The sequence below is a fragment of the Drosophila elegans genome, unplaced genomic scaffold, assembly GCF_018152505.1.
Source record: "Drosophila elegans isolate 14027-0461.03 unplaced genomic scaffold, ASM1815250v1 contig_208, whole genome shotgun sequence".
NCBI lineage: Eukaryota > Metazoa > Arthropoda > Insecta > Diptera > Drosophilidae > Drosophila > Drosophila elegans.
In genome coordinates, this window is record NW_024545578.1 from 8,909,708 (window position 1) to 8,922,465 (window position 12,758).

The 12,758-nt window shown below is 39.8% G+C and overlaps 2 protein-coding genes across 2 annotated transcripts; both read right to left on the reverse strand.

Moving 5' to 3' along the window:
- Positions 1 to 3,016: 3,016 nt before the first annotated feature.
- LOC108146657 (ATP synthase subunit b, mitochondrial) lies at positions 3,017 to 3,518 on the reverse strand. The gene is made up of 2 exons (XM_017272702.2): positions 3,337 to 3,518; positions 3,017 to 3,222 (listed from the first exon to the last, which is right to left on the reverse strand). Exons 1-2 carry the CDS (start codon positions 3,514 to 3,516, stop codon positions 3,103 to 3,105), a joined length of 300 nt encoding a protein of 99 aa, XP_017128191.1. The 5' UTR covers positions 3,517 to 3,518; the 3' UTR covers positions 3,017 to 3,102.
- Positions 3,519 to 5,753: 2,235 nt separating this feature from the next.
- Positions 5,754 to 6,953, reverse strand: LOC108146637 (fumarylacetoacetate hydrolase domain-containing protein 2). Its single transcript, XM_017272681.1, has one exon. The coding sequence runs from the start codon at positions 6,785 to 6,787 to the stop codon at positions 5,756 to 5,758; it is 1,032 nt and encodes a 343-aa protein (XP_017128170.1). The 5' UTR covers positions 6,788 to 6,953; the 3' UTR covers positions 5,754 to 5,755.
- Between the last annotated feature and the right edge of the window lie 5,805 nt (positions 6,954 to 12,758).

Here is a 12,758-nt window from a genome sequence, read left to right on the forward strand (position 1 = left end):
AAAACTATAATTTAATTTATTTTAATTGCTTAGCTCTGTCAAACACGTTGCATATTTCACATGCAATTTATTTAAATAGTATTATTTTTTTAAAGGCTATTTTCACATAGAAGCTATAACCTGGCCAATCAAGTCTGTGTCTCTAACTCAAAAAAAAAAAAAAATTAAATAATTTAAACAAATTCGTGATTGGTTTTTATTTCTGTGAAATATATTTTAAAAATTATTGTTGATGAGCTTAACATATAATTGAATTTACCTAAATAGGTAAGCTTTGTCAAACACGTTTCATTAATTCACATGCCATTTATTTAAATGAGATAACTTCTTGTTTGTTTTAATGTTATTTTCCCATGGTAGTTGAAACCTGACCCATTGCACATCAGTTTCCCAAATAATTGCAGTCCATAAAGACTCTAATCTCTTTGACACACATTAAGGGACAGAATCGAACCAATTTATGTACAGGAAATGCTGGACAAATCGAAATGGAGCTGGCTCATTGAACGCAAACTGGCCAGCTGACATTGCAGGACAGTCCACCCTCATAAGGTAACATGATTACGATCTGTTATTGGGAAATTTCTTAAATGGAAATAATTGCGAATGCTCTAAAATTGACAGGATCAATGCATTGCGTACTTGATGCACTTGAAAATGGAAAAACAAACTGGACTTTTCAGTCGATGCGGGAAACAAAGGGACATAACTACTGAAAATTATTAAAGTGCATCGGAACATAAATCTAGATTGACGCATGCGTTGAGGGAAATGGGTTTTCCATAACTGCGCAACGGCAGCTGCCACTGTTTGGCACACCCTAAAGAAAATTCGAAATGGGACAGGGGGATGGGAAAACCACCCTGATCCCAGCTTAGGGTTATGGTTATGGTAAGCACCCCAGCATCATCATTATCCCGATCGAACGCAAATGTGTTAATTCTCCCCCTGCAGCCTCTCTGTCCCCCTTTCTATCCACGACTCTTATCAATCTGCCACTCGACTCCGGGCTGTATGCAACATTTGTTCACCACATGCCAGCCATAGAACGAGCTGTCCTTCCCCTTTGCAACTTGTAATTTATGCCCCGAAAGCATCCATTATGAAAACATCAACACACATTGTGCAAATCAAGCAATTATCGCAGGAAATATTCAACATAATTATCGGGCGTTAGAGGATTTCCCTAGAACCGTCGTCCTCCAGGGTTCGGGTTATAGAAAAAAGGCACGCGATGGGCTTAGGTTGCTATGTGAAATTTTATTTCATTTAATGGCTTTCACAGAGGGAGACTGCGTGTGCCTAAATCCATTAGAGATCACTTAGACACTTTTAAAAGTTATTCATATCAAGATGGGATAAGCAGGAGTCAGTTGGAAAATTGAGATATTTCTATAACAAAGTCTGGCCTTCAATGATATATTTTAACAGGGTTTTTTAACAATTTTAAAAAAGTTTCTTGTCCCTTAAGGAAAATTATCTTTTTATTAAAAATTTAATTTTTTTTTGCAAATTTGATTCTCCTTATTTTTTCTCCAAGCCTTAAACATATTTTTGTGCAAATTTAACAAGATGGTCAAATGACCAATGCCACAAACTTCTTGAAATTAAATTTTATTGGACAAATACAGTTCTTTGTTCATGCCAAAAATTCAATTTCGCATCGTCAATTTGTTCATTTGAATGCCCAAAAAGGTATGATTAATGTCCCCTAAAAAGAGAATAAAAACAAGCTGAGTTTTCTTTTGATGTTTGGCAGACGGCGGCGGTCAAATGTCACAACACCTACGCAAGAAAGTGCAGAGTAAACAAAGCAGGGAGCATTTCTCTTTAGGGGCATTCAATTTGGCACCGACAGGAGCTGGCTTTTGTGTATGCAAAGTACATGACAGTTAAATGAAAAGAAAATAACATTTTCCTCCCATACACACGAGCAGGAATCTTGTGCTGATTTTGACAACTTAAGTCTGGAGGAGTTCGAGGTCTGGGACTGGAACTGGAACTCGAGGAGTTCTGCCACAGATCTCGCGCACACGAAACGTGGCCACATTTTTCTTTGGGACTCGTTTGCTTTCTGTTCCTGTGTGTTTGTGTGTTTATTTAGATTTCGTGCCTGGCAATTGGCTTTGGCCACCCGAGGGTTATCCTTTGCGGATCAAAGTTGAAATTTATACATACAAATGTCACACCTCTCAAGGATTATGTATAACAAAGCAGCAAAAAAAAGGAGCCGAAAAACAAAACAAATTTCTGCATACTTCGGCACTGACTTCAGCCGGGATATGTGTCATATCCACAAAGTGCCCTTCAGCCCCCATACAAAATGGTTAAAAAGATTATGTCGTGCCAGAGGAAAAGCGAGAGGAAAATTTGTTTTCTTTTTGCTCCCATTGGCATTTGTTCATTGTTGCCGCCTGTGCCTGGTCGGTTCCCTTATTTTGTTTATTTTGTTTGGCAACAGCTTTCAATGCCATGTTCCCTGGCATGTTTTGACTTCGGGTTGTTTCTTTTCTGTCGTTGGCATTGGCGTTGCTTGTGGTGAATATTACGACATGTAACATTTTATGTGCTTGTCCCCCCGCATCCCGCGCTAACCTTTCATCTAAAAAGTGGGCTTCGGACGGCGATATCATGCCTGGGATAAAATGTGGCAGGCATGCAAGACGAGCTACTTCTCCAAATTTTTTGTGAAACCCGAAGGCGGTGTTATTTTCGGGGTATGACAACTTGAGCACAAACTCTTTGAGGAATGTGACAGAAAAGCAAGACTTTAGTTATAGCTAAGTAATTAAGGTACAAATTAAGTTTTACCTCTGTACTCTATTTTTTGGGATAGATACATTTTGATTTTATATAATAAAACGGAAAGTTGGTTATTTATTGTATACTTTTCAATTATATTTATACGATCTGGCAAATAATTTAATTATAAAATATTTATTAGGTATATCCTTGCAAAAAAAAGAAGTCGATTAAATTTCTCTCATATATTTCAATTTACAGTCAAAAAAGGCTGTTTACACACCGACTTTTTGAAATTTTATTAAACAAAGTATCATTTTGGTTTACCCTATTAAGTAAAATACACAAAAATGTAATTGTTTAGTTGGACTTTTCGCTTCCATTGGCATTATCCTTGTTAAGAGTATCTTTCTTCTGTGGAGGTAAGATGGACAGGACCTTGAGCTCAGGGGCGCCAGAATCGATTTTTTGTGGTATAGGCTAGACAATTGGGTAATATTTATATATTATCTTATATAAATTGCTTTAAATTTTGTTTGAGTTTAAGATTTAAAATAAATATAGATTATTTTAATATATTAAACAAGGACTTACATTCATCTCGCCATCAGTCCACTTGGCGATCACTGGGATCAGCTTCATCACAGCGAGTGCGGATATGATTCCCAGGATCAGTCCACTGCTGTAGTACTCATCCTCCATGATGCACAGATTCAGGCCGCTGTTCTCGAACCTCATGGCGCAGAAGTCCTCGGAGCACAAATAGGACAACATGCCGACGCCAAGGGGTCCTCTGACCCACTCCTCGGACAGGAGGCTCAGAGGAGCCTTTCCAGGATGTCCATGCCCTTGAAGTTTGATACCTCCTCTAGCGGAATGGTTGGAAATCGAACGGAAAGTGGCAATGGTCAAAGGACGTATGGCTGGAAATGGTAGATCCTCGGTTAAATTTATAGTTATTTATTTTTAATGTTTTTTACTTGTAGTTTCTTTTGACTACTCGATTACCTGATCTCGTGAACATTTTCCAAAAATTTTAAACGAATTTTTTTAGTAAGTATTGTGTCAATAGTAGAATTATGGGTATACAAATGATAGCTAAAGAAATGATTACGAGATCTACTTATACCTTTATAAACTATATTTTTTAGTAAGTGCAATAAAGCTAAGAATAACAAAGAAAAAATAAATTAATAATTTCATTTGGCTGTGATAATGCTACCTTAAAATACAATTAACAAAAATTTATAATTTAGAATGTTTAGATAAAAATGTTTTAATGTTGAATGGCTTGCAAGAAAATTTAAAAATATATTATTTCCTTCCCAATTTAGCTGCTATACAACAATTAATATTTTCCTTTAATTAGTCCAGTCCTTTGTTAACGTCGTTTTCCATGCCAAACTAAACACAAACTTTCGGAAGGAAACTGGCCTAGTTTTTGGGCCAAAAATGAAGGGAAAGCGAACTAAGCCCAAAAGATATCCCAAAGATACACACTGCACACAATGAGCGAGTGGGTGGCGAATTTTTGTCGCTGAACAAACGGTCAGAAAATAAAACTAAACTCAGTACTATGGCTAATTATGTGTATTTTAAGTTTTTGGCCAGCTCACTAGTTGCCATAAACGGGAAGAGAGGAGGGAAGGCGCACTTGGCACACAATGCGACATCGTCAGCGTTGAGTTGCATAATTAAAAACTTTACATTCAGCTATTTAAGTTGCCGTGCGCAAAGAAAAGATACAAAATTATGTGGACCCCCTTCCCCGTCACTTTTTTCGCCGATGGAAAGATGGAAATCTTCCTTTTGGCTAAGCAAATAACTGAGAGGAGAAGTTGGCGCTAAGGGAGAAAAAACATCTTTAAGTTGGCCAAGGCAAATAATGGCGAACGGAGGCTGAGCGGAGGCCACAAAGGACCTTTTAACGCTGCTGCCGAGCACAAATGCAGGAAACAGGATATTGGATCATTTAGCATTAAGGCGGCATCGCCCACCGACCCAGTCGCCAGCCAGGACTCCTTTCTCCTTGGTCCTGTTTCAATGCGAAACAAGTTAAGCGCAGCGCGAACAATAAAAGGGGAGCCCCGGATACAAGGATCCAAGGCGCAGGAGCGGGACTTTGGCAAAAGGACAAGAGCGAAACGCGTTACGCTTTAATAACTTGCCGCAGGATTAAGTCCTGTGCAATGAGATGATAATGCGCCGTGGCTTTCGCAGCGGGAAGTCCTCCAGCTTCCAGTCTCTAGCCTCCAGCATCCAGTCTTTGTAGCCTTTTGTAGGCGCCCTGTTTGCGGCTTGTGACTCTCTGAGGATAATGTTGATTATGCTTGGGCGTATCATAAAATTGTAGCCAACACCCCCAATCTTTGTGGCAAAACAAATTATATTACAAAATGATTCTCCCACTCCCATCACTACCGCGTTGCATATTAGGATTCCGGCAGAAGCTTCTTTTCCTTGTGACATGGTTATCTGCCTTCTTGCTTGGCTTGGCATCACCACAAATTTATTGGCCAATAATGGGGATGTCGGCATTTGTGGAATGTTCGGGGCCATGTGTGATTTTTATAAGATTTTAAATGATTTCTCTCGTTGAGAACATATTGTATGCAGAGTCATTTTATTTGCAAATGAAAACAAAACTATTCCAATATATTTTTTTTTAACAAGGGATTTAATTTCTCATGCTTCATATTTTTTTAAAATATTTATCTCAAATTAGATAAAATTTGTTGTTTCTTGTTTCGGCTTAAAATTTTAAATATTAATATTAAATAATGCTATTTAATATGCATTGTAATTAACATTATGATTTTATATTTGATTTAAATTAAAATAAATGGAAATGCACCCTTACTTTTTGATGTTCATGAGCAATATTTATAACAACAACGTTCTTTAAGATGTAGATGTATACTTACATAAGAATGTAGGCAAAAAATTGAATGTGCGATTTAACATTCATAAGTACTTTTCCGGACTTATGCGTTCACCCATAAAATGCGTGGTTTTAGCTATACGGACTTACGACTTTATTGCACATTCTGCCTAAATTTTGAATTTCGCTCTCGATGAGATCGCCGGGCTTGAGAAAGGAAGTCGGTTTACGATAGGCACCCGATCCGGCGGGTGTGCCCGTGAGGATGATGTCGCCCGGACAGAGGGTTAGGTACTGGGACAGGCGGTGAATGAGAAAGTCGACCTTGAATATCATGTCCCGGGTGTTGCCCGTCTGGCGTTCCTCTCCGTTGACGAGGGTCTTGATCCACAGGTGGCTTACGTCTGGCACATGACACCGGTGCACAATCGTTGGACCCAAGGGTAGGAAGGTGTCCATCGAGTGACCCCCAAAGAGGGCACTCCGGTCCCGTGCCATTATGTCCTGAACCACCATGAACCCAAAGACATAATTCAGTGCCTCCTTGGGCGCCACTTCCTGGCACTTTTTGCCCATGACCACGGCCAACTGGCAGCCGTAGTCGATGTGCTTGGCCAAGCTGTGCGCCTTGATGTTGTCCAGAGCTCCGGTGATCGAGGTGGCGAACTTGACATGGAAGCTGGGCTCCCTGGGGATGGAGATGTGCTGCTCGTCGCAGTTGTCCACATAGTTGCAGTCGACGCCGATGATCTTTCCGGGTGAATCAATGGGTGGCAGCAGGCGAAGATCCACGGCTTCCACATCCTCGATTGTCATGAACTGCACACTGTCCAGCAGATTGTCCATGCAGTACCGCTGATGGATGAAGTCCATCATGTTGGGCGCGGCACAGGAGGTGCTGGACAACTCCACCATCTTGCCACCGTCCTCGGAAACCATGCCCAATCGCTTCAGGTGCTCATTGCCTCGGCGATACTGCATAAATCTGCATTTCGGGAGCACCTGTTCAACTGTTGGCTTGATGGCCACCGCACTGGTGGTTGGGTGGTTCGTCTGTAACTGTCGGAAAATATGGAGCTGTAGGCTCTTCTGCGCCTGACGATCTGCACGTGGAATAAACCACTTGGGAAAACTGTTGCGAAAAATATACATCGAGGTACTCATTTTCTGGTAAAAGCTCGTTCGAATGGATTTATTCCAGTTATTGGTACAAATTTGGGAAGAAACTTCTATTTAATAATTTTGAGCTTTTGGCTACTTAAATATAAAATACCTATGTATGTTATGAGATATTTGTACAAAACATATAATTGTTAACTGGTGCCCTGAATATTCGCCAGTATTTGAAGTTTTATTAAATTCTAGAGCAGCCTACTGATCATTGTATCTGTATTTTTCTTACAATTTGGTCACAATAAATTAAACAGGGAACAATACAAAGTTTGATTTTAAAGGTTTCCTTTTGTTAGTTATAAAACCTTGTTTATGACTGTTCACAACTTATTAAAATTAAATAGTAAGCAATGTCACTTTAACTGACACATGTTTATTACAAAATAAAATTCAAAGCGACCAGGATGTCAGTTTCTATCGACACATCCTTAAAGAAACAGGACCCCAACTTCAAATGCCATCAACGCATCATGAAAATAATAAACATTACATGCTCACAATTCGTTTTGGCCTTTGCTTCTGGATCCGTGTGAGCCTATTATTTCTTTTATTTACATAATGTATCCATCCAGGCCTGTTTTTCCTCTCGTGTGCAATTTACATAACACGCTAACAAATTTCTCTATGTTGATCATCTTGGGGGCGTTGGGGGCGTGGTTTATGTGTGCTTTGTCTTATTTGTTTTTATATGCCAAACATTTGGCGGCTTTTATGAGAGGCGGAGGTCATGAGGTTTGATTGGCCTGGTGTAGTTCAGTGCTGGGGTGTTCATGGCCCTGCTTTGATGGGCGAACCATAAAATTAGTTGAGAGGAGGAAGGCATTATTCTTGGATACGGAAAGGGGGTAGATGTCTTTATTAATAGCTTAGGGGCTTTGGCGGGGGCTTAGTGGTTTTCATGGCTCCAGAAATGGAGTTTAAAGGTGGAAAACAAACCATGCCCTAAAACTCAGTCAACAAAAGTCTTGTTATATTGCCTAAATATTAAGAATTATTGAGTTTTAATTAAAAGGCAATACCTGTTGTTTAGGTTACAACGCAATGGTTAACCATTTTATTTTGCAATCTAGATCAACATATACTAGTCCTAAGTGGAAAATTCAATTTAAATAAATACTTATCGGGTTTGTGTGTTTTCTTTTCTCGGCTTTAATAATGCCAGCACTTCGTGGCAGTGGTAAGCGAAAACAAAAACAGGATTTATCTGTTGTGCCTGAAATTGGATTAGGTCAGGGGTACTTTCACCAGGGGTGGCTGCCACACGCTCCACTGAATTTAGTTGACTGGATGGCAAATGCAACTGCAACTGGGAACAGCAGCCTTGAGAGGATTCCGCCAGGATTCGTGTGCCGCAATTGTCCTGGTCTATATCGAGGCCACTATCTCCATCTGTATCGCTTACATGTCTACTTGACAAGGTCCTTGTTGGCTTGTTTGGTGTGTTTTTGTGTGTGTGTTTGTGTGTGTGTATGCCAGTTTGATTATTTGCCAGGATAACATCAACACACCGAGTTGAGGTTTACAGCTGCCCGGGACAATGGGAGGTTGTGCCCCCTCCACGATCCTTGTTTTCATTGCGTTTTGATTGGATTTTTCTACGGCCTTCTGTTGCCTCAATTAAGCCGCAGTTGTACCGCCCCGCCCTCGCCTCCACCTCCAAACCCACTGCTGCTATTGGCTTGTTTTGATATTTTATTGCTGTCGCAATGTTTGTTTATTTTCGACGCCGCCATCAAACTGCAGTGCGGCATCACACGGCCTTCCACCGATCTCCACCTCCCCCATCCACCCAACACACCACCCATCTTTTTGGGGTGGACCTTTTGTCTGGCTGTCAATATGTCAATTTTCCTGCCACTCTGACTGCTGCTGCTCCTTTTCATGCTTTCTATGACAGAAATTTAGTTCGCATTGTCGTCGTGAATTTTGCGTTTCGCATTCATTTTGTGCCTCGATTTGATTCCATTTTGATGCCCATTCGATTGCCATTTCCTCCCATACATGTTCTCTATTTTTTTTGTTCCGGACAGATCGGTGGTGGATATTCGTGGCTCAACGTTCGGTTCGATTGCGGCAACATTATATTTTTATTAAATGCAATCAGCAATCTTCGTCCTTTTGTGTCCTTTTGATGGCCTGTGATGGCCGCACAGCTTGATTAGAATTGTTTAGGCAATTAAATTCATATGCTTGATTTTCGTTTCCAATTTTTCTGTAATTTCCGAAGGGTTTTCTTTTTGGCGATTGCTTTGTGCGGGCCCTAAATTTTCGAATATGGGGGTACAGTTTTTCCGGTTGTCAAAAAGTGTGTGTTGCATGAGTATTCTTTAAAAAAATAATAAAAGGGTTGTGGTCTGCTTCCCGATATATTTGATTGTTGGCAGTGACTTTGATTTGTGTAAAAGTCATTGATTGGCAGAAAAGACAATATTTTTTGAAATAAATGTCTTCTACAAATGACATTCTGTCTGTCTTAAATGGTTGTAATTAATTTGTTTGTTTTTATATTTACTTAAAATATGGTACCGCTACGGTAAAAAAGATATTTCATTAATTTTTTGAACTTTTCACTTAATATTTTATTAAATTAAATATAAAATGTATAAGCTAAGTTTATTAGTAAGAAAGGTATGTCTAAATTTATATTAAGCCTATTAAATATTTTATTTAATATATATTTTTTATATTTATTATTTGAAACACTAAAAACTTTGAAACTCCTTTGGTCTAGAACCGCACTATGCATTCTGCAAACCCGCATTCACTTTATTTTCAATAGAACAGTGGTTTCCATCAGTTGGGCGTATTTGTCGCTGTTTTTTTTTTTTTGGCAACAATGGCCTGGTAAATTTGCAAATAGAAAGCATTTAATTGCAAATTGGTTTTATTTTTGTGTGTCGATTTTCGTATGCGACAAAAACCGCCAGCGAGGGAGTGTATTAAAATGAAGGAAGTGCCGGCAGATTGGCGCGACTTAAACGGCGGCCCGATCATAAATCCTTGAGTGCTGGAGAGCGGTGGGAGCTGTGTGGTTATCTGGATGTAGGATGAATTCGCATGGGGGCAAGGGGAAACTGGCCACAATTTCCGTTTTCCGGTTGCAGCAAAGGCATCAGCGCCTGCAGCTCAGATTCACTTTTTGCGCGCCGCCGACAACTGCAACAACCAGGAGAAACATTTTGCGGTTTCTGGGGTGCAGTCACCGCTGCCCCCCTCAAAGCCCCTCACAGCCCCTCAAAACCCCTCACCCCATCACCCCCTACCAACATCACCATCGAGCCACCACAACGCATGCATAAATTATTATTTCCTCGACTCGCCCGCCACTTGCTGCCAAATGTTGCTGCAACATTTCTTGTTGGCCGCTCTCGCTGTGTTCAGCGTTTTGCATATAGTTGGGTATGTGGAGTATGTGATTGTAGTGGAAAGATAATGAAATCGTTGGGGGAAAACTTGATGCAAAATAGGGTTCCATCCATTCTTAAGAATGTTAGACTTAAACTTTTAGAGGGCAGTTAAGACCTGCAAAGAATTAATAAAATACCAACATTAAGCTAAATTAGAAATTATCAACGGCTATTTATTTTGTTGTCTTTTTAAAATTTGGATTTAATGTCCTTATTTTATCTTCTTCTAATGGGCGCAACTACAAAAGTTCTAATTGATTTACGTTAAATATTCAAAAATTCCATTAGAGTGTAACTTCACTTCGGACAGTAATCTTCAAAGAACTTTAGCTCTGTCCGATTCACTCTTCCCGTAGTCCACATTCTGCGTTTTCTCATCGGTACGTCATTGCTTCGCCTGCAAATGACATTTGGAAGTGGTTTGGTTGTCCCAGATCCCGCCTCCTTACTACCCCCCTGCCCCTTTTAGCACTGCAAGTGCCACGCCCACGCTGGCAACCCTTGGCATTCGCAAAAAAGAAAAGAAAATAAAACACAAACATATTTGAACGCTTTTGTTTTGCATTTTTATTGCACAGACACTGGCTCACACATAAACAAAAATTCGTTTTTGTGGTTTTTATCACGCACAGACAACGCAGCAGCTTCCACAGTCCCCTCACAATCCGTACAAAGTACATTTACCCCCACCACTCAGATCGTCCAGCAAACTGCTTTAATTGGAGTCGATGGTGTTATTTATATAAATGTTTGCCATTTCTCTTCGTTCGCCCAGTTTGCATTTCATTTTTTTGGCAGTTTAAATTGTAGGCGTCATGTGATATATTGGCCATCGGTCCACGGGTTTGGCTTTTACTGGTGCTTGGGCTTTTGGCCCTGGGTTCCCAAATTCGAGATTCAGCTCCTCTGCTGACCTTGTTCTGCATGTTTTTTTCCCTTTTTACGGCTTGTTGTTGTTTGTCCGAAAGTGCTTTATGTGATGTTTAAAGTTGAGAATATGGCTGGCAGGACATTAAAGTGTGTTTGCGATGTGGTGACCCAAATTTTGAGTATTCTTATCCCAAAGGCAGCTTTCAGAATTTCTGTAACGCGTTGAAAGCTTGGGGCACATTAAAAGGTGTTCTTGGAAAAAATAATTTAGATATGTGGGAAATACATATATGTATGTCTATCCTTAAACATGACTTCGAAATTTTTTTATTTTTTTATATATACATATGCAGGTTCTTATAATATATAAATGATTTACAGTTTTTAATGTTTTCAATCGTTAAAAAATAAAACCAAATATATGTAGAATTAATATTAAGGTCTTAAAACTGATTTGAATTTAATTATAATTATTTTAAAAATAATTAGCTTACTGTAGGAAACAAGTCTTCAAAAAAATATGATTATTGATCGCTCTTTAAAAACTATATTTTTTGTTGAATTTACAAAGTGTTTAGACTTTATCTAGCATGTTAGAAAATCCAGCACCTGCCCAGGCATAGCCAATCTCGATTTCCTTCCTTCAGTCGCGAGTCCTGCGGCTGCCCACGTTTCAGATTGCCTGCGATGACCTCCAAGTAGGCTGGGCCAATGTCAAGGGTACCTGGGGTACACATCTCCCATGTGCTCCACGCCACCATTATTTCAGTTCTCTTCAAGGAGAAACGCAGGAGAAGCCAGCCATAAAACCGTGAAATCACATACAAAGTGCATTTAACGCCCTACATCAAAAGGAAAAAAAACAAAGAAAAGTGACTGGGGGAAAAAACATTTTGGTTTTAATTAAAGAATAGGAAGGAATAAGAATGAAATGTGTAGCGAACATATTTTAATTTAATGTTAGCTAGAGACCCAGTAAGTACTTCCGTTTACAGCTAGACGTGCCACACAACGCACAACATGTGTGTGGCTCTCCAATGTCATTGCCACAAACAACGGCAACAAATTCTCGACTCAATTTCAGAAAATGATTTAACGACTCCGTTTGAGCATGAAATTGCAAGGATGTACTGGAGGAGTACATGATGTGCTCCCCGATTCCCGCCGTAGGCTTATTTTGAGACGAGTGTTTTAAATGGGGAGCTACAAAAAGAAAAAAAACAAAAAAAAAAAGAAATGACGGGAATGTCCTAGGTCCTAGGACAAAAGCCATTCAGCAAACGGCAGGAACTTTATCACTAAGTGGGAAAATCTGTAGGATTTTTTAAGTGCTGCATATATGGCTGGGGCACGGAGTCGTGGGGCATAGAAAGACTTTGCTCTATTGTCCTGCGACAACTCCCCGGTTTCAAGTTCGTGTTGTCTGGGGACGATCCGTTTTCTTTTCTTTTTTGCTTTATACCTCGCTTTGTTTAGCCGTTTTCAAGGTGTGCTAAGGAGGCGTAAGCACCAAACATTTTCATTTACTTTGCGTTTTTAATCACGGTTAAAGGATATGTCAGACAACCGCTCGTTATTATATAGACGAGCTGTCTCTCGGTCGGTCGGTTTGCCTGGCTGTCTGACTGTCTGACAGGATGTCAACGCAAATTCAAGTGAAATGATGCACAAGACAGTGGCAGCAA